A 20,690-nucleotide genomic window follows, 5' to 3' on the forward strand; every position below is an offset into this window, starting at 1 on the left:
ACATCCCCCACACTCATGGTTATGGTTGGGAACACAAACATAGAGCCACGCTCTCTTTCGGACCATGCCATGATCTCATTGATGCTAAGGACAGAGGACTCTCCACCCCGCCCCTTCCGCTGGTGACTATGCAACGTATTGCCGCAGTCCCCTACCACAATGTCAGCAGTGCGCACTGTGCTTGTGGATTATCTCTGAACCAATGATGTGGAGGCCACTCCCCTATCGTCGGTGTGGGAAGCATGGACAAATGTTTCACTATATCAGTGGAAAAAAAACGGGTGCGAAAAGAGAAGCGCTGGCAGTGGAGCAGGCAGTCACTGGGATGGGGGCCATTCATAAACATATGGGGGGCTCCCAGGGTCTGGTGAGACCTGGAGCATAAAAGGCTTCCCTTGAATCGTCTGGACCGGGATCAGGTGGAATATGCCCTGCTCGGGCACAAATTTTACCAGAGTGGGGACTGTTGCGGGTGCAGTCTAGCTCATGGGCTCCGCACTGAGACTTTCTGAGATTCCATCAGTTCAAGTAGGCAGGATTCAGGGGAGGAAGTGCACATGGATGAGGAAATCACTGCAACCTTTGAAAAATGTTACCATGCTCTGCATTCCGGCTTGGACAGCTCCCAAGGTGGCCCGAGACCCTACTTGAGGGGGATTCCCCTGACTCGCTTGCCAGCAGTGCTCACGTCTCAATTGGATCAGCCACTATGGATTGAGGAGGCAGTTTCAGCAATCGTGCGTCTTACGCCCGCAAAGGCACCGGGACAGGATGCTTCACGCCCCAATTTTATAAATCCTTTTGCCAGGGCTAGCTCTCATCCGTACTCAACTTTTTAGTTCCTTCCTTGACTCGGGTGCACTAACAGACTCGATAATGGAGGCATCTATATCTGTGATACTTGTGGTCAATGAAACCCATTTGCCTTTTCAGCATTGACACCAAGATCTTTGCCGGTGTCCTGGCCTCTTGTCTGAATCCGGTCGTGTTGGGTATGGTTGACCATGACCAAGCTGGTTTATCCGTACAAGACAAGGCGGGGACAATACCAAAAGTATTTTACACCTCCTTGAAATCACTCGGCGGTCCCGAACAGAGGCTCTTTTCCTCTCCATTGTTTGAAACACTATGCAACTTGGGGACACACATTAATTAGATGGATAGGCTGTATTTATACCAACCCCAGAGATTCTGTCTGGATTAATGGAATCTCATCAGCTATATTCCTCATAACGCGTGGCACCCACCAGGGGCCTCCTCTATCCCCACTCCTCTTTGTGCTCTGTATGGAGCCCATGACGCAGCGCATTAGAGATAACCCGCAGATTTCAGGCATCCGGTTCGGCAGTGACACTCATACTATCAATTTGTATGCCGATGATATCAATCTCTCACTTGTGGACCCGATTACATCCTTGCCATCCCCACTGGACAAATTGGGTTTAAAGTTAACCCTAAAAACTCTTAGATATTAAACCTATTGTTCACCCCCCATGAGATGGCTCTTTGCATCCATTTCCCAGTGGCAAGGACGATGGAGGCCATTCCATATCTGGGCCTACAGCTTGCTCCCACTGTAGCAAAGACACTGGTGTCAAACGACAGGGCCCTCCTTGACCAGACAAATAAATTGCTGTCCTCGTCTAGTCGTCAGTGGTTGGCTTGGTCGGGGCACATCGCGGCTGTAAAAATGACTGTATTCCCACATATTCTTTACATCTTTCAGACATTACCATTGACCTCTCCACTCAGCACTACGCTCTTTACAACTCACTATCAATACATTTATCTTGGCGCGCGAAGAGGCCACATCTCCAATTTAACAAACTTGCCCGTCCTAAGGATGAAGGCAGCTTAGGGCTCCCTCTGCTCAATCGGCATAACCAAGCCATGCAACTCTGATATCTTGTAAAGTGGAACAGGCCCCCCTCTGAAAAGCACTGGTCCTTTATAGACTAGACAGTTGAGGGGGAGGAATATGTGGTGAGAAGCTTGGCTACCTCGCAAACTCAGGGCCTGGGGGTTGTATTCTTCACTGGTGTTAGCTCCGATGATGAATGTATATGACAGCATTGACTTTAGAAAGGGCCTGATGGCTTTATTTATTTTGTTCATACATACTTTAAAAAAGATATATATATTTAAAGTATTTACTTATTTAAAAAAGGCTGCTTAGGCCCATAATTGCAAACAGCAAGGAAAGCATGCAAATTGTAATATTGTGCATGTGAACCTATATATAACAATGTATCAATGGTGAAGATAGTATTGCATATGCCTACAAATGGAAGCAATGTCATCTACACACACTACAGTATTTTTAGTTTACATTCACCAATGTGCTAAATCATGTTAATATATAAAGATATGTTGGGAACAAAAAACAATATGTTAATTGTAAAAACATACACACTTAACTGTACAGTTTCTCACACGCAACAATATGTACCAACAGTTTACATATGCATTACTAACATATAGATTATAAAATAATCTTGTATACAAACAGAAGAACTAAGCAGAAACCAAAAAGACTAGTGTTAACCTATGTTTTATTGACAAAGACCCATCCAATATGTTTTCATACTTAAATTAGGTGATCAGCTTACTGCTGACTGATTTGGTTATAAATACAGAACAAGAAACAATGTAAATCTCCAACTTGTCTTGTTTTTACTTGGACGATTGTAGAAAGGTGATACATGTAATGCTAAAATAGAAATACTTTATCAATATAATTACCTTTTTTGTCCTCTGGGGCATCTAAAAGCAAACAAAAGTGCCATGTAATTAAAACAGAACATAATTCAATCAATATATATTAACCCAACACACTGTCATACTCACCTCTATATTGCTGCAGGATGACTAAAATGGAGAAAATAAAATGTCACTTGTGCATAATAATAAATCAGGTACTCCTACAATAATCCCTCACTATCACATTCAACTCTGTTTGACTGTATGATTTCTGAAAACAAGAGAAAGAGGAGAATACTAATCAGACAACCTTATTTTACTCTCACAGGGCCTGATTCACAGAACTAATAGAGAAAATAAAATGTCACTTGTGTATAATAATAAATCAGGTACTCCTACAATAATCCCTCACTATCACATTCAACTCTGTTTGACTGTATGATTTCTGAAAACAAGAGAAAGAGGAGAATACTAATCAGACAACCTTATTTTACTCTCACAGGGCCTGATTCACAGAACTAACTTAACACAAAATCCTAAACTTACTACTTTTGGTATTCACAGAAGTTAGGATTTTGTCTTAAATTTGTCTTAAAACAGATTTAAGACAGACTTAAGTTAGGATTTTGTTTTAAGTCTGTCTTAAGTCTGTCTTAAGACAAACTTAAGACAAAATCCTAACTTCTGTGAATATCAAAAGTAGTAAGTTTAGGATTTTGTCTGAAGTTAGTTCTATGAATCGGTTCCACACACTTTCACATTAAATTAAGTTATAAAACATGAATACTAATCAGTAACTTTCATTACACACTTCCTGTTCATTCCGGTTCATCTGGTCCTTGCTGTGCTTAGAGTCAATGGCTTCCCTGAAAGAGGGACGCCCACTTCTCCAGCCTCTAAAATTAGCTGTGATGCTGGATAGAGGCCTCTGCATCCTTGACTTTCATGAGCGCAATCCCCGTGCAGTTCCTGTGTCCAGGAGCTTCTTTCTCCTCATCTGCTGCTCTGATCGGTCTCTGACCTTTTTTACACACAAGAATCATGTGAACTTGCATAGAAGGCTCTATCGAATATAGACAGGACAACTTTATTTCCCAGAATAAGAAAAGTATCTCTAGAGTCGCAGAAACAATAGATAAACTGAACATGCTTATGGCATTCATCTACCGAGCCCTGGTCACTCCTGAGTGACCCAGACTCTGTCCCCTCTGCTTTCAGGTTCCTTCTATCAAGAATCCACCTGTGGGTTCCACCGGACACTTTTCTCTTTTCCAGCAGTGGAATTTCTTTGAAGACTCCCATTGAGGACGACAACGGTTTCTGATACAAAGTGCACCCTTCACTTTCACGAGCGCAATCCCCGTGCAGTTCCTGTGTCCAGGAGCTTCTTTCTCCTCATCTGCTGCTCTGATCGGTCTCTGACCTTTTTTACACCCAAGAGGCATGTGAACTCGCATAGAAGCCCACCCGTTTGGCCCCGCCCACACACTAGCTGTGTGCACCGTCTTCCCGCCATTTACCCACTATGATGGACAGCTCACTCAAGAGCCCCCTTCGCCCTTCAGCGCGATGTCATAGTAACACACACATGGTCACTGGAGATAACTCTTCTGGCACTTCACACAGCTGTAGTGTAGGAAAAGCACAATGCATTTACCCAATGAGGTAGCACTCACTGATTAGCCACTGTGGACAGTGGGAAACAATCATTTGGGCAAATCCGGGAGCTCGTGAATTTTTAGCAAACTTGCCAATTTTTTTGCTGATTTCGCGCGAATTTGCGGATCGCAGATCCGCAAAATACGCCCATACTTAATATAGAGTACCCATATCTTTTGTAAGTGGTGCAAGCACCAGTGTAGTGTAGTTCCTATATTCCCACTAGGCTCTGCACATTGGTATAATATATCCTATAGATTAGGAGTAGGACTGAGGTTGTCTGGGTCTCTATCGAATATAGACAGGACAACTTTGTTTCCCAAGAATAGGAAAAGTATCTCTAGAGTCGCGGAAACAATAGATAAGTATTTCACTCAGTCACTAGTGCATGCTTCTTTTCCACAGAGGTGCAGAGAAATAGAGAGACGGGCGTTTTCAATAAAAGGTTTTATTGAACAGTCTTCTTTCTCATGCAAGTAAATTGAACTGCTACAATCGTAATGCAGACTGCAAAGTATAATGGGTACAGCGAGAACAATATTATAAAATAATACTGTAAGAGCATTGTATGGTTTTTAAACCATATATAAATACATACATTAATAACAAGGGCTAAAAATTCTCATCTGGTGCTTCTAAAATACGCTTACCCCAATGTACCTAACCTAAGCCTAGTACGCGGGAAGGAGTAAGGGGTAGATTAGGATCGCGGACGGACTTGAGTCCGTCCGCGACCCCAGAGGAGGAGGGAACGTCCGCATGGGCTGCGGCGTTCCCTCCGTTCAGATTAGGATGTGACCGCCAGGGTGGCGGTCACATCCTCTATATTTAACATTGCGGCGGGTGCAGCTTCAAGCTGCACCCACCGCAATGTTAAAAATCCATGCATTGCATTTGCGTGCACAAAGCGGCAGGCACCATGCTTTGCCTGATGCTTTGTTCACGCAAATGCGGGGTGGTACCATAGGTACCCCCCATGTGCACCCCACCCCCCCTTCACCCAGGGGGCCGGCAACGGGCCCCTGAAGTGAAGGTCCGTATGCTTTTCCACGGCAGAAAAGCCGCCACGGAAAAGCCGCCAGGGAAAAGCATACATTTTACGCCATCCTAATATGGCTGGCGGTGGCTTTTGCCACGTCTGCCAAAAGAGTTAGCGCCATGATGTTTGTCGTAGTACACTGGCCGCTGCGGAATCCGGTTTGGGTTGCTGGGATGATGTTCTTTTCAGTTGCCCAAGATGTTAGATGAGGCCAGCGTAATACTTTGCCTCAGTATCGATTAGGGCTATGAGGCGATAGCTGCTTGGGTCGTTCCTGGCGCCCTTTTTATAAATCAGGCTAATTATCGACCCTCTCCAGGATGTTGGTGTTGTTGTTGTTTCGCTTATTTCGTGAAAGACTGGTGCCAAGATGTTACTCCAAAAGACAGCATCATGTTTATATAATATTGGCGGGATCCCATTGGGGCCGGGGGCCCCCTCAAGTTTGCCTTTTGAAATTTGTGTTCTAATCCTGTCTGCTGTTTCTAGTTGTGGATTTTCCTCTCTGCAGTTGGATCGAGAGTGTTTGATGGATCTTCGTTCGTGGTTGGGATGTAGGACAGGGATGATTTCCTTATCTGGACTTGGATCGCTTCGTTGTTAAGTGTGCTGGTCTTGTTAAGGCTCTGGTGCACGCCATCTAACCAGTCTCCCCCGCTAGACTTCTCCTCTTTTGGATCAACTGTATTGAAGTGAGCTGATAGGTAGTTAGCGCAGTCGGATTCTGGTATATTAGAGTTAATGCCTTTGTGGCCTGGCTGTTGGAGATTGTGGATTGTTTTCCAGAAACTGGAGCTATTCTTTTATTTGGAATTGTGGACAATCCAGAGATCTTCATTCAGTTGCCTTTTCCTTTCCCAGGTCTTCTTTGTTAGCTTTGCTTTTAAGATGCTGAGCTCCTTTTGAGGGACTTTGTTGTTTGCTTCTTTTCGGAGCTGTTTGAGGGTCTTTTTTATTTCTCCTTTTATGTTTTTTAACTCTAATGTTGTTACTTTTCTGTGTGTAAACCGTGGAATGTTCCCTTTTTGAGTCTTTAGCTCAGTAGCATGTTTGGCTCCCAGTTCCGTTGCAAAGTCTACCCAGGCGTCTAGTGGATTTATGTTTGAGCTAGGTGTCTGGTGCATGATTGTTTTTGCACTGGTTGATAATTCCTCGGACTCAGTAGTCTTGCACCTTATTCGTCTATAGTTGGCGGTGTATTCTGTGCCAATGTATCTTTTTCCCACTGCTTCGTTCTCGCAAGACAGACCTAGTTTAACTTCTAGTGGCAGATGGTCGCTTTGGGCTCTGTCTCCTATCTGTTATAGATTGCTTTATGTCCCGTTTTTTATCTCCACAACCGAATTTCCCTCAGGATGGAATGGACTAGAATACCGCAATGCAAAAACCAGATTGGCCATGGCCTCTTTGTAAGCTTTTGAGCTGAACACAGGACCCTGGTCAGAATGTTGCATGCCGACTGCGTATGTGCCGATAAGGACTCGCAAATCTTTTATAACAGTTCGGGCATCAGCCGAGCGCTGGGGCCACATTCAAATGAATCTCGTCTTAATATTTGTGGGACCGCATTTGTCCATAGGGACGTCTGTGTGTAGATAGTCTAATGCTGTCTAACAATGGTGTCTGTACAGGGCTGACTACACTGTAGTCAGGCATCTGGCGGCGTTCTCTGATGAGATCTCTGTTGCAGTCATGGCAATTAATTGCAAATGTGTGAATGTGACCATTCATCCCTGGCCACAAGTACTTCTCTTTTAATTCTAGTATAGATTTAGAGCTCCCCTGATGTATCAGACCCTCTCCCAAATGTGCTTTGTGTATCAAAGCTACTCTATGTTTCCTGTTTGGAATTACTCTATCCCCCACTCCAGGAATTAGAGCAAAAGGAACGGAGTTTGCATCAATTATGTATGAATATTTGAGTGGATAATTTTGAGGTAACGCTGCACCCCTGCCTTTGCTTGTTGCATTGAAAGCTACCATTATTTTGTCTATTTTCGTTTTTGAACATTTGCACACCTGCCTTCGCGGCTTCGTCAGCCAATGAATACCCTGCAACGTGAATGCCATCATGGATCACGTGAGCTTTTTATAGTTCTTTTCGTAACTGAACTACTTGTTCCCAAAGCAATTTATGCTTGATTGTGCCACCTTTTACATCTTTGAAATCGTTTTCAATCCAGTTCTGCAAGTATTCATTATAAGATTGAACGCAATAATAGGAATCACACTTATGAGTGTGTGGAATTCGCAATCTGTATTTTCGAGCGCCATCTTGAAAGCCTGTAGTGCAACTCTCTGAGCTGTACAATCTCCGAGAGATTGTGTTTTTTGTGACCACAGTTTGGAGTTTACCATCGTGCCAGCGACCTTTAACTATCGCACATGCAGCACTATAAGCTTGTTTACCCCGAATTTCCGGTTGTGCTGATCCGTCTGTATAAATTATACAACCGTACTGTTCTAGAGGCAGAATCTCAATAGGCAGAGGACATTCTTGTTCATATTGTAGAAATTCTTGTGTTTTCAAGTAGGGGTCAAAAACGTATTCAACGTCTGTTGCAGCAAGAGAATGAACCCATTGTATCCATCTAGGATGTAAAGCCTTTGCATTTGGAAAGCTCGCTTTTGCTACTGCTTCTCAAGCAGGTACAGGAGTAACGACCATTATGCGTTTTCCTTCTGCAAGGGCTCTCTCTTTTGCTACTGCAGTTTGTGTAGAAGTGAACTTCATTTCTGCTTGTGTGTACAAGTGTGACTTATAAGCAATTGGTACTTTTTACCCTACATTAAAGGTTGAGTACGTGAGTCTGCATCTTCCTGGAATGATTCAGATTACTAAATTGCGTATATTTACTCGTGTTTGTAAATGTGTGGTTGCTAACATGTCTGTTTGTACTGAACGCAAAATTTCTGTGTGTGTTTGAGTCCAATTGATTTGTTTGAAATCCAATTTGATTAATTCATAGAGAGGTTAACCCTTTCTGCGTAATTTAGAATGTAAGTTCTTTAAAAATTTAGGAAACCTAAATGTAAATGTAAATGTCATGGTACTTATAAAGCGCAGTGTCACCAGACGGTCACTTTGCGGTGTCGCCTATGCGGCTTCCTGGCGCTGATACTTATACCGCTGTGGAACCCCGCCTGGCTTTCCCTGTGAAGTGTCCACTCCTGGGCACCCCCAGGGTGAAGCCAGGCATCCTTAGCGCTGTTGGGGCCGGTGTGGAGGCTAAGCAAGCTATTGCCCAGAGTTGCAGCGTGGGGCCCGTGATTAGAATAGGCACAGAGGCGAGAATTAACAGGTCCGAGGAAATTGAGCCCGAGACCCCGCTGAGGCGGGAATCGAACCCTGGTCCCTGGCCAGAACTCTGCATAAGGGTCTGCCGCTCTAACCATTGAGCCACACGCCTTCACACCTAGAATTGACTGTAAGTTTTTCAGCGTTTTTGGAGGTTGGAGCAGTGCACATTTCTCTAGGAAGTTTGCTGCCAGGCTTTTGCCTTCACTTGATAATTCATATCCTAGAAACAGGACATTGAGGTGGGCAATTCATTATTTTTTAAATTGAATTTGTACCCTTTAGAGGCAAAGCCAAGTATTATGGTGTTCACCCTGTTCAAGTGCCTTTCCAAGTCATCATCTTTTAAGTAGATGTCATTGACATACGATAATGCTTCATCATCATACGTTTGTAGTGACTCAGTTACTCTGGCTGAAAATAACCCGGGACTATTCTTGAATCCCTGGGGGAGACGACAGAACAAACCCTGTTTCCCCAAGATTGAGAACGCGGTCAAATACCTGCTTTCTGGTGCAATATTTTGACAGAAGAAACCGTTAGAAATATCTAATGTTGTTTTATATTTCTCACACGCAATGTTATTCATTAGTGCTGCAGTTTGTGCATTCTGTACTGCAAATGTTTTGCAACAAGAGTTTAGATGTCTGTAATCCAAAGCTAGACGATATGTATTGTCTGGTTTGGATACAGGAAACAAAGGACTGTTCATTGACCAGGTGCATGTTTCAATCACCCCTTGGTATTCAAGTTGATCTAAAATCTCCCATAGCTGTTTTTTAGCTTCTTGCTTAACCGGATACTGCCTTTGTTTAGTTGGTTGAGTTTTTAACTGGATTTTATGTTGATGAGAATCCTGATCCCATCCCAAATGAATTTTTATATAATGAAGGTGCCTGGGCGACTGCCCATTTTCTGGCATATGTGTATTTTTTATGAATCGGAATATGGTTGGAGAAGGCTGGCATAATAATGTCTTCCACCATGTGGGCATTCCCTGACAAATTCAAGTGGCCAGTCTTCTTCAGCTAGAAGAATCATGAATAAGAATATCGTTTCATTGTGCCCAATGCATTTTGGGTTATCACATTAACCCTTCATCAGGGGTCTGTAAAGAGACATACAGGATCTTAGCATTCAGTTCATAACAATATAAATTATTAATGTAAACATACATGTTCATCATATGTCATGCTTAGTACTGTGCAGTAAAATAATGAAAAACCGGGAATCCAACAAATTTATCTTCAAGTGTATTGATTTAAACTGCTCTGAATCATAAGAGAATTAACTTCGATGTGTAAATGTGTGTCACCTACATGATAAAGAGGTCTTCCTGTAATCACATACAGTGTTTAAAGATAAATGAATTTCTACAACTAATTAACGTGAGTCACAACGTTTAAAGTTTAAAGTCAACAGCCGAGATCTGCACTATAATTCTGGGCTTAACATCCCCGTGTGAGATCTTGGGCGGTAAAAATGACCGTCAATTTTAAACTAAAGGGACAAACTTACTTGTCGGGACGCGTGAACGATTTCCAGAGTTCTGAGAATGTCAGTTCCGTGAGTAGCCAATAAAAGTAAATCTTATAGGCCGCGTACATAGTCACGTGTTCACCAGTGCGGGTTTCGCGGTTCCATTTATCGTACTCATTTTGTCAGAACTATCAAGCATTTTGATAGGCTGCTGTAGTGCAGCGTATGTGAGAGACAAGCTCTGATAGGAACGAAGTTCCGTCTGTGTGCTATCTGCGGTATATTTTCAAGAACGTTAAAGGGATGTAAACAAAAAGCTATTCTGGACGAGTTTTATGAGTAGCGCAATACTGCAGGATGCATTTCGTCTGTGGGCCGATAGATGTAATATTAAAAATCAGCTGCAATGCGGCAAATACTAGAATCGCATTCGGATTGGATAAAGTTCCGATCACGTGATGACGATCTCTCGGTAAGAAACAATGAGGAACAATAAAGATTCTAGCGTTTGGATGTTTCAATGTGAACTGCGTGATTTGATAAGCGTTAGCTGTGGGGCTTATACATATAATATAATTATATAAATAATAGAAAACATTAATACAAATGTAAGGATCAAGTGTTTAAATATGAGAAACCAATAATAAAACAGACATCAGCAGTAAAACTGCATCAGTACTACAATTAGTATCAATATTGATGCTGAGCTGCATTAGTATTCTACAGCAGTATGAGAAAATTGTGAAAACATAAAGGACAGTTCAAATTTGCCAGTTATCAGTTCAAATGATAAGTTCAAGCAATTGTCTGATGATGCTTAAGGTGGGTAAAGAAGAGTTTGAATTAGAGCTGTCGATTTCTATCATATGGTATCATAAGAAGCATGCTAACTCTATGTGATCATTCATCCCTATGGGTTGTAGGGAATTAAGTTTTTTGATCCACAAGAATTCAGATTTCAATCGTTGTTTGACAGGATCCATGTCGCAGCGCTGTGGCAGTATCTCAAGTATGGTGAATCTTAACTGTGAGATTTGGCGATGAGCTTCAAGCCAATGCATGGCGATAGTGGATTTCGTGTTCATAGTGCGGATATTACTCTTGTGTTCTGAGACTCTGACTTTGATTTTTCTTTCTGTCTGACCGACATATATCTTGCCGCACGGGTATTTGATAGCGTACATGACATTGGTACTATCACATGTACCTGAGTATCGTAAGTCTACTTTATAGCCTTTTGTCGGATGCATCAAGATATTTCCGGGTATCACATTGTTGCAATGAATGAAATTTAGACATTTCATCATACCTTTGAACGGTGGTTTAATTTCTTCTTTGATGGATAGAATTTCTTTGAGGTTTTTGGATCTTTGGAAAGCAAAGGTAACTTGTTCATTGTACAGTTCTTTTAGGTCTGGTTCAGTTCTGATTAGATCCCAATGACGATTAATGGCTTTTTTGATTTTCTGTGCTGCTGTAGAATATTTCAAAACACATGCAGTTTTTTGTGTTTCTGGATGACTAAAAGTTTTAAGCAAACTTTCTCTGGTTAACTTCTCAGTTTTTTTAAAGATTCATCTAGTGTTTCTTTTGGGTATCCTCTTGCAGTATATTGTTGCTGTTGCTCCTTTAGAGATGTTTTGAGAATATTAACATCAGAGGTGATTCTTTTTATGCGAATAAATTGTGAAGTTTAGCAAATGTTTTTTTAAAGCTTCAGGATGAAAGCTTTGGAAAAGTAAACTAGAATTACGGTCTGTTGCTTTCTTGAAAACCTTTGTCTGTATTTGATGATTCATCATTGTGATATGTACATCTAGAAAGGAGATAGATTATTTTTCAATTGAATACGTAAACTTGATTCTTGGGTTCACATTATTCAAATTCACTATGTTTTTTGCTAGTTGTTCTTTGTTTCCTTTCCAAATTAAAAATACATAGTCGATGAATCTTTTAAAGATTACCTGATGAAGGGTTAATGTGATAACCCGAAATGCATTGGGCACAACGAAACGCTATTCTTGTTCATGATTAAAATGAATTGTCGGAAATTACTGATTTAAAGAAAATGTAGCGTCAAATAAAGAAATAATGTGAAAAAAGCATAAAATATTAATTGAATCAATCAAGAAATTTTAACCTGTGAAGAAACATTACGTTTTATGTTATAAGGAGCGCGACCTTAGTGTTAATATTATCACAACATACTTTCAATTGTATAAAGGCGCTGCCAGACACAGCGTGACAAGGCCCGCGCCAACACGAACTATAGGAGTACCAATCACAAACACGGAGTGCACGGAGATAACATATCAGTTTTCAGCTAGAAAAATGTCATAACCCTTAGAGAGCTTCTCCCAAAAGAGGGCTCTTATTTTTCTAGTAATGTCCCCCTCCATCCGGAGTGTTATTTCATATAACTTGTGCGGGAAACTAACCCTGCTATCAGCAGTTTCAACTTGGATGTACTCATTCAAGTCCACTGTCTCCAGAGGATCCTTCAAGATCTAGCGAGCTATGGTTACTTCTGCTGCGCTGTCTAACATTGTCTGAGCTTACTCCCGGTTCTTGAGTTGTGTCCTCAAGATCCTCGGCATGTCTGATTTTTAGACCTGCTACCTTCTTTTTGGTGAATTGAGTGTTCTTATTTTTTGGAACGTCTTTGGACTTCACACGTTCTTCCTTTTGTTCTGATCGCCCTCTACTTTCCGATTTCTGTGATGAAGTCTGAATGGTACGAGAGGAACGTGTATCATTATCTTGATATCTATCAGGTTTTCTCAAATCACCCCTCTTCCTGAGGTTATACCTCCTTTCAGAGGGCTCCTTTTGAGGAGACCTACCTCGGGATTGAGAATGATTCTCTTTAGAAGTCTGTTTAGTGTTCTGTTTTGCTGGTTTACCACCCAAACTGTCTCTACCTAGTTCTTCATAGGATTTTTAAATTATTCTGGCTAGTTTTGGAAGTTGCTCGGTTACATCAAATTTACTTAACTTTTGGTGGATCGCCACAGATGCTGCTTTACCTTTAATATTAGCTATTATAATTGTTGAGACCTGTTTGAAATCTTTCAGTAATTTCATACCTAGATTTAAAGCAGGCTCTGCCCCGTATTCATTTTGAATCTGTTTCAGGACGTCTGGTATTACCGCCATAGACGGAACACCATGTGTTTTTGGGTAGATTGCAGAAAGACTGTACCCCAAGTGTCGCAGTCTTCCAGGTGTGGTGCGATCCCCATTTGTAAACAGATTGATAAATTCTGTGTGTTCTCATGAGGGGTGGCATCAGGAAATACTGCCTCGTTTTGAGTAATTTTTTGAGGTATCTAGAATGGAATGTGTTCCCTTTTTGCAGGTAATTTACCAATGACTGATTGTATAGTCTGTGGTATGATTTTATTTGTAATCCCCTGGTAAGGAGTGTGTTGTGGAATCCTTATAGGAGGTTGGACTGTTAGAGTACGCATGACATATTGAACTAATTGTCTATGTATTTTTATTAGTTGTTTTAGTTGAACTAATAGTTATTCACCTGACATTTCTTCAATGTCAGGATGTGGTGTATAGCTGGCTAGTAACGGCCATGTTGCTCCCTAGTGAACCGAGCCTGGTAATGTGATTTTGATGGTGTAGGGCGCCTTTAAACCAGAGTGCATGCTCTTGGTAAGTAAGTGGAATTTCAATATCATCGAAAGGAACGTATTCCGTTGGATGTTACTCTACTTTATAGAAGTGAAACACATGTGTTACTGAGTTTGCTTCAGGGAAGATAAGTCATGAATAGAATACCTATGTCTGCCGATATTCATGTGCCTCTATCACAAAAATTACCCTACCACCTCTTGATGATAGGCCAATTGTTATAAGTTTTATAGTGATGGCTTTCCTTAAATTTTTTGGGATGATTATGGCATCCAAGTCATCTTGTCGGACCCTGTAACGTCTCATCCGGGTAGGGATGCAGCTCCACCGGTTGCGTTATTGTCGTCTCCGGTCATTGTATAATGAAAGTTGCAGAGCAAGGTTCAAGGAAACAAAGATAAGATGCACAATATTTTGGAACACTGAATCCTTCAACGTTGAAAAAAAACCAAAAACTAATACATAGGATTTTCGTCCTAGTCAGTTATGGCGGATATTTTATCCTTTTACCCATTCCAGACGTCTATTGGAGTATTTTTACGGGAAAAAAGGGGTCTTTGAGAAAAGCATGACTGAGTTACTTTAGTATCTAGGGTTAAATTAGTGCCTTACCAAACGTCGGGCACCATGTAGTGTAGTTCCTATATTCCCTATAGGCTCTGCGCATTGGAATAATATATCCTATAGATTAGACGTAGGACTGAGATCAACTAGGTCTCTATTGAATATATTAAACTTAATAGTGAATGCCAGCTAGCTGAGAGGTCACTAGAAACTTTCTCAAATTCACAAGAAGGGATTAGTTACTGACAACTGCATTAACATGACAACCTTGTTTCCCAAGAATAAGAAAAGTATTTCTAGATTCGCGGAAACAATAGATAAGTATTTCACTCAGTCACTCGTGCATGCTTCATTTCTACAGAGGTGCAGAGAAATAGAGAGACAGGCGTTTTCAATAAAAGGTTTTATTGAACAGTCTTCTTTCTCATGCAAGTAAAGTGAACTGCTACAATCGTAATGCAGACTGCAAAGTATAATGCGTACAGCAAGAACAATATTATAAAACAATACTGTAAGAGCATTGTATGGTTTCTAAACCATATTTAACCCCTTCCATGCTCATGACGGAACGTTTCCGTCATGAGCTACGGTTGAGCTGTGCTCATGACGGAACCGTTCCGTCATGACCACGCCCGTTTTTTTTACGGCCCAGCACCGGAGGGGGAAACGCGGTCGCGCTGAAAAGGTTAAATACATACATAAATAACAAGGACTAAAAGTACTCAACTGGTGCTTCTAAAATACGCCTAGCCTAATGTACCTAACCTAAGCCTAGTACGTAGGAAGGAGTAAGTGTGGTGTAGCCTAGGTTTAGTTTTCTTTGTCAAGAATCTATCCAAGGTTTCTCTAGGTTCTAATCAACTCTATACCTTATTTTAGAATGAAGAAGGTCTGGTATCTCAGTCTCGGGACTCGATTTCCCAACACCCCACAAAGGGAGCTTGGAAAACACTGGATCTGGATTCTCGCTGAGAGAAATGCAGCCTTTCGATCAGTGTGTCAGCTGGAGGGTCGACTTCCTTCGGCACTTGCTGTAGCGAGCTGCGTCGTGCAAGTAGCTAGTCGAACTGCTCCGAACCACCGTGTCTTGCTAGAGCAAGTGAAGGCATATTTATACCTTGAAGGGGTCTAGTTTGACGTAAAGTCGGACATAATAACACCAGGAAAGAACCCCAAGGGAACAGTAGTTCTTTGTAAAGTACATTAGTTCTTGGACAAATCAAAATTCAGGCAAGGGAAGTTCCCTGACTGCTTAAGCCGATTTTCCAAGAAATCGTTGTGACGTTTTGATACGGGTGGAAGTAGCTATGCCTGTATTTGGTCTGCATTCGCTATGTCTAAATAAGGGAATGATTTGTATGCCTATATTAGGGCAATGTGAATTGTACCTATATATTGGCAAATTCACTCGGATCCTAAACGCAATACAACAAGAGCTTAAACACACTGCAGTTCTGTTTAATATGGCCTCCAAGAGTGGCATAATACATGCTTCAGCCCATGGGATGCCTCTGGGGTACCTATGCCCTGGGTACATGTGTACCATATACTAGGGTTCTGACAAGGGTACCCCAGCATACAATTTGGAGTGTACCTAAGTACATGGCATAACATTTTAGGGAGAAAGCAGTTAGTGTAGGGTCCTGAGTAGCAGGATCCCAGGCACACTAGTCAAAAACAGTATAACATCAAGCAAAAAGTGGGGTGGCCAAAAGAAGCAGATCCTACTTTCCTACACCATTGTGGCACAGTAAGGAGGAAAGGGTCATGCTCTGGGATGTTGCTCTGCACCGCATTGCACAGCAGTGCCCTCCTGATTGAACACTGAATAAATATCTGAGAGGGGCAGAGCTTCTCAGAGCTGCTGCTTGAAACAAGAGAAGAAGAAGGGTACATGTTGGAAGTTTTATTTGGACAAACCAGGCCCTACACTCTGACTGACTGCCTCTGGTGCACAATTTGTAACTACAGCCCTGGGGGACTAACTTGCTTCAAGAGGAATAAAGAGTGCTGTCCCTACAAGCTGCAGGTTAACAGAGTTCACCTGCATCATCACCACCAAGAATCCCAAGTAGATTGCGGGAACTGAAGTTCCAAATTTTCAAGGACCATCATGAGGATTCCAGACCCTTGGATTGTGTTTTAGACACTTTGGAACCCCAAAATTAACTTCAGGAAAAAGTCCAAGAAGTTTACAGAAGTTTGGAGCAACTTTGGAAAAAGCTCCATAAGTGGACCGACTCGACTTAACCAGACAAGCCAGCAACCTTCAGCCACGAGCTGGCCTGCCATGCTGGTTCATCCCACTGAAAAGCAATGAAGGTCCGACTTCCAGAGTTTGACCAGAAACTCCCTGGAATGCAGGCCGGAAAATCCTGACCAAACCCAGTCTAGTGAAGAGCATCGAGGGACAAAAGCAGAAATAGCTATGTAAAAGTTTTAAGTCCAAAGGTAAAAGACTTGAACGTCACCAACCGCGTGAGTTAAGGTGCCCACCTTCAACTGCGAGTTGGCCTGGATCCTTGGTTTGTCCTACTGAAAAGCTCTGGAGGTCCGACTATCATAGTTTGAGCGGGAGCTCGACTAAAGTCAAGAATGGACTGGTAGACAGCATCGAAGGACCCAGAGAGTAAAAGCTCCAGGAAAGCTTATAAGTCAGAAGGTAAAAACTGTGACTGAGGTCTGCCGCAAGAGGAAGCTGCGCAGAGCTCCATCGCTGTCGGCCTGAAACTTTTGCTTTGTGCCAGGCTAGCGGAGAGTAGATGTACTAATAAGTGCAATAGGTTTCTATGTACTATATAGTGCTAAATCTTTAAAAATTCATATCTACAGATTCTTACTTTGGATTTTTTTTCCTTTGCTGCCATTTCAAAGATAATTTTCTTCATATTTTCATAAATTGGAGTTGGATTTTTATTGTCTTTTGTGTCTTAATCATTTACTGAATTGATGTTTTTGAATGCTTTACCAACATATTTCTGAAATTAAGCCTGCATGATCGCAGCCAAGCTGCCCAGGGTTGAGCATGGGAATAATGTCATGAGACCAATTCTGAGCCCTAGTCTGTGTTAGTGGCCTTATTGCCAGTAGTAGATATATATTTACCACTACTAATAATCCACTTTCCAACACTAGCGAAAATGCCATCAATGCCCAATGTAAGTTAGTATCCTTTCGCTTTGGACATCCAAATAATTAAATACTTGTTACACTCTTTATGTATCACTTAATTTATTGGGATTATATTTGGCATAAAGGCCCTGTAATATGATCCTAAAATGCTATTACGCTGACTTGAACTGAAAATGAATGATATACTTAAATTTGGATTGAAATGTAAGCCTTGAGATACTTGGAATCAAGTTAGCTAATAAACACAGTAGCATTATCCAATACCCAAAGGAAGAAGCCAGATTAGGGTTTCTAATTATAACATCTATCCTAGAGGTGGCTGAATACCAAATCATTCCAAATGTGATTCATTCTCTGGGGAGATAGAATTCTCCATGGTATCTCCTCTCCCATAGAGTCACAGGGGTCTCATTTCTCACCACCCGGTGCTAGATTTCAAAGTGCCAGTATGAAGTAGAACTCCCTCTGGACCGCTATTTATATATAAAACACCGAGCAATTCTTCATAATAAGTACTCTCTGGGAATAATAAATCCCACAAGATGAGTTAAGGGGCACAGTGGAACTCTAACACCTGTATCATTTATGAATATAACATGCAAACCCACTAAGATATAGGAAATGTATTTAAAAAGATGTATTATAAACTACTTATTTAGAACATAAAAAATAAATGGTACTAAAACAGACTATAAAAATAAATACAAAGATGCATTTCATAGTTAGCGACAACAGCAAGAAAAAATCTAACATTTTTATTGTGTCATTATTGTCTGCCTTATGCTTTTTTGAGATGTTATATTATCTTTCCTTAAGTTGTAAATAGCAACATTGTACATGAAATTCTAGGTTGGTCCACCTAACATTGAGATTTATACTATCTTTGCTTAAGCAGTAAATAGTAAATTGTGCCTGAGATTCTCGGCTGATTCACCCAACATGCTTATGATTTAGTTATAAAATAGTAAGTTAGCTATTTCCTGTCACGACTAAGAAGCATGTACGAGAATGAATCATAAACAGTGACCAGCTGTAAGGTATTTCCCCCCACTATAGCCTCTAATTGAGGTTCGGGCTAAAAACCGGCAAAGCTTTTGCCTATATAACTATGTCTGGAACGTTGTCTCTATGTATGATCCGTTATCTGAAATTTTAATGTATACAATTTCCAATTTTTATCTTTTTCTACTTTTTATTTTGTAAGCAATTACAGGATTTTCAGATATTAAAGCAAAAAGCAAGAATAGGACAAGACAAGAATGGCAGGAATTGTGCCAAATCATTTATCATAGAGATAGTATTTAGTTAACATTCATTAACATTCCTGGATAGCGGGTACACAAGGTGCAGGCCTTTCTACTATTTTAAACAGCTCTATAACATCACACATTCTATAAAAAGAAATAGCAAAGGTTGGAAAATGCTCAAAATTGAATTCCTAGAGTCTCAAAGGACAAAATGATGGAAATTGAAAAGTCTGAACGAGAATTGTCATAGTATTCTTGACACATATTTTAACAACTTTAAGGCACTGGGCAGCTCCTGGTGGACCTACTAACTATCACTACAGGATGACTGTAGGTAAATAAAAATAGTTTTCCAAGATGTAAAGGGTTTCTGGAGCAGCAACATTTACCTCTTAGGCTGTTCTTGGCCAGACAAACTCATTCCTTGTACCTAAGAAGAGGGTGGATTCTACTTGTTTCTCATGATGGGTTCAAACACTGCTCATGTTTACAGTCCTATGGATGAAGTTGTACTTTGACGATTCAAATATTCAAATATTACAGAGCTTGAGCTTTGGCACTGCAGACAGATTGGTATTATAGACATAAGTTCCTTGTCTCCATACAACACACACACACAAAGCAATGAATGACTAGCCTTGTGTACTTTTTAATAACTGGGAGTGTTATTAACAACTCTTTTCCATCAATGCCCAATGTTGGTTATTATCATTTTGGTTCAGGCATCTGAAGAATTAAATACTTATTACGCTCTCTATGCATCTCTTAACTTATTGGGTTGATGTGTGGCATAAAACAGCCTCATAACTCATCAATTGCTATGGCCTGGGTTTCCCTGGTGGATGGCTACTGTTCCTAATTGGAAAAAACATTCTAATTCTTCCGTGCTTCTCTTGAGTGATTATTAAACTGAGGCTAGAGTACTCTAACGAGAGGTACTTAACAAATTTAAATAACCTGCTCATGAGAATTTTAGGATTTAAATAAACACCTGCAAAAGTTGAAGTTTGCTAATTAAAAATAACTGTCTATAAGGCATATGGAGTTTGACCCTATGTATGGAGCCATGTATGGATTTACATTTCGAATGAATCTTCTGAGGAGAATTAGTTTGGAAATGCAGCTATTCTCTGAATATGGCTAACTATCACCAGGTAGCCCAATGACAAGCAGGCAATAGGCCAAGGTTTCCATCCATGAAAAACACCCCTAAGAATGAGGATATTACAAGAGTGACAGGGTGGAGCATTTGCCAGTTTATAATAAGCTTCATTATTTCCATACTGTTAATTACACCTCCCTGAGTTTTCCTTCTATATGCTGAAGGGGACCAGGAAGATGGTCTTGCACAACAAGCCTGAAAATGCCAAGTGTGCTATGTTATGGAAATGCATATTTTTAAATATATATATATATATATGCAATGCATTTCTAAGACAGACAGGTCACAGACCCTGTCAGCAGGCAATTGGAAAATAAATTCACAAAGAGGAAGTGTCTGACATAATTAAAGGTGGCATTTGAAGCCTTCACAAGTAAACTGTAGAGTGCATCAAGGGCCTCATTAGGATGACGGGCGGACTTTGCCCGCCCGTCATCTCATCGTAAATCGGGACCGCCCGCCATAAGGGTGGGGGTCCTGGGGGTGCTATTAGGATGTGCCCGCCACAGTGGCGGGCACATCCTGTATTTTCAGCATTGTTGCTGAAAATGCACTTTCACATTGTCATTTACAAAGCGGCAGGCACCGCTTGGTGCCTGCCGCTTTGTAAATGACAATGAAGGGGGGTACTTCAGGTACCTCCCATGTGCACCCCCCATCTTTACTGAAGACCGCATGCCTTTCCATGGCGGCATCGCCGCCGCGGAAAGGCACTGAAAACCAGACATCATAATATGGCTGGCGGTGTCTGTTAGACACCGCCAC

General features: G+C 41.3%; 1 protein-coding gene across 1 annotated transcript in view; it reads right to left on the bottom strand.

Annotated features, from left to right (window-relative positions):
- The window catches only part of LOC144752371 (butyrophilin subfamily 3 member A3-like), a 400,845-nt gene that overhangs the window by 186,689 nt on the left and 193,466 nt on the right, over nucleotides 1-20,690 (bottom strand). The window contains exons 15-16 of the mRNA XM_078640306.1: nucleotides 2,848-2,868; nucleotides 2,743-2,763 (exon numbers count right to left, since the gene is read on the bottom strand). Of these exons, the coding sequence (XP_078496432.1) occupies nucleotides 2,743-2,763; nucleotides 2,848-2,868 (42 nt within the window). The remainder of the gene's footprint in view (nucleotides 1-2,742; nucleotides 2,764-2,847; nucleotides 2,869-20,690) is intronic.

This window comes from Lissotriton helveticus, chromosome 5_1 (assembly GCF_964261635.1).
Source record: "Lissotriton helveticus chromosome 5_1, aLisHel1.1, whole genome shotgun sequence".
Classification (NCBI taxonomy): domain Eukaryota; kingdom Metazoa; phylum Chordata; class Amphibia; order Caudata; family Salamandridae; genus Lissotriton; species Lissotriton helveticus.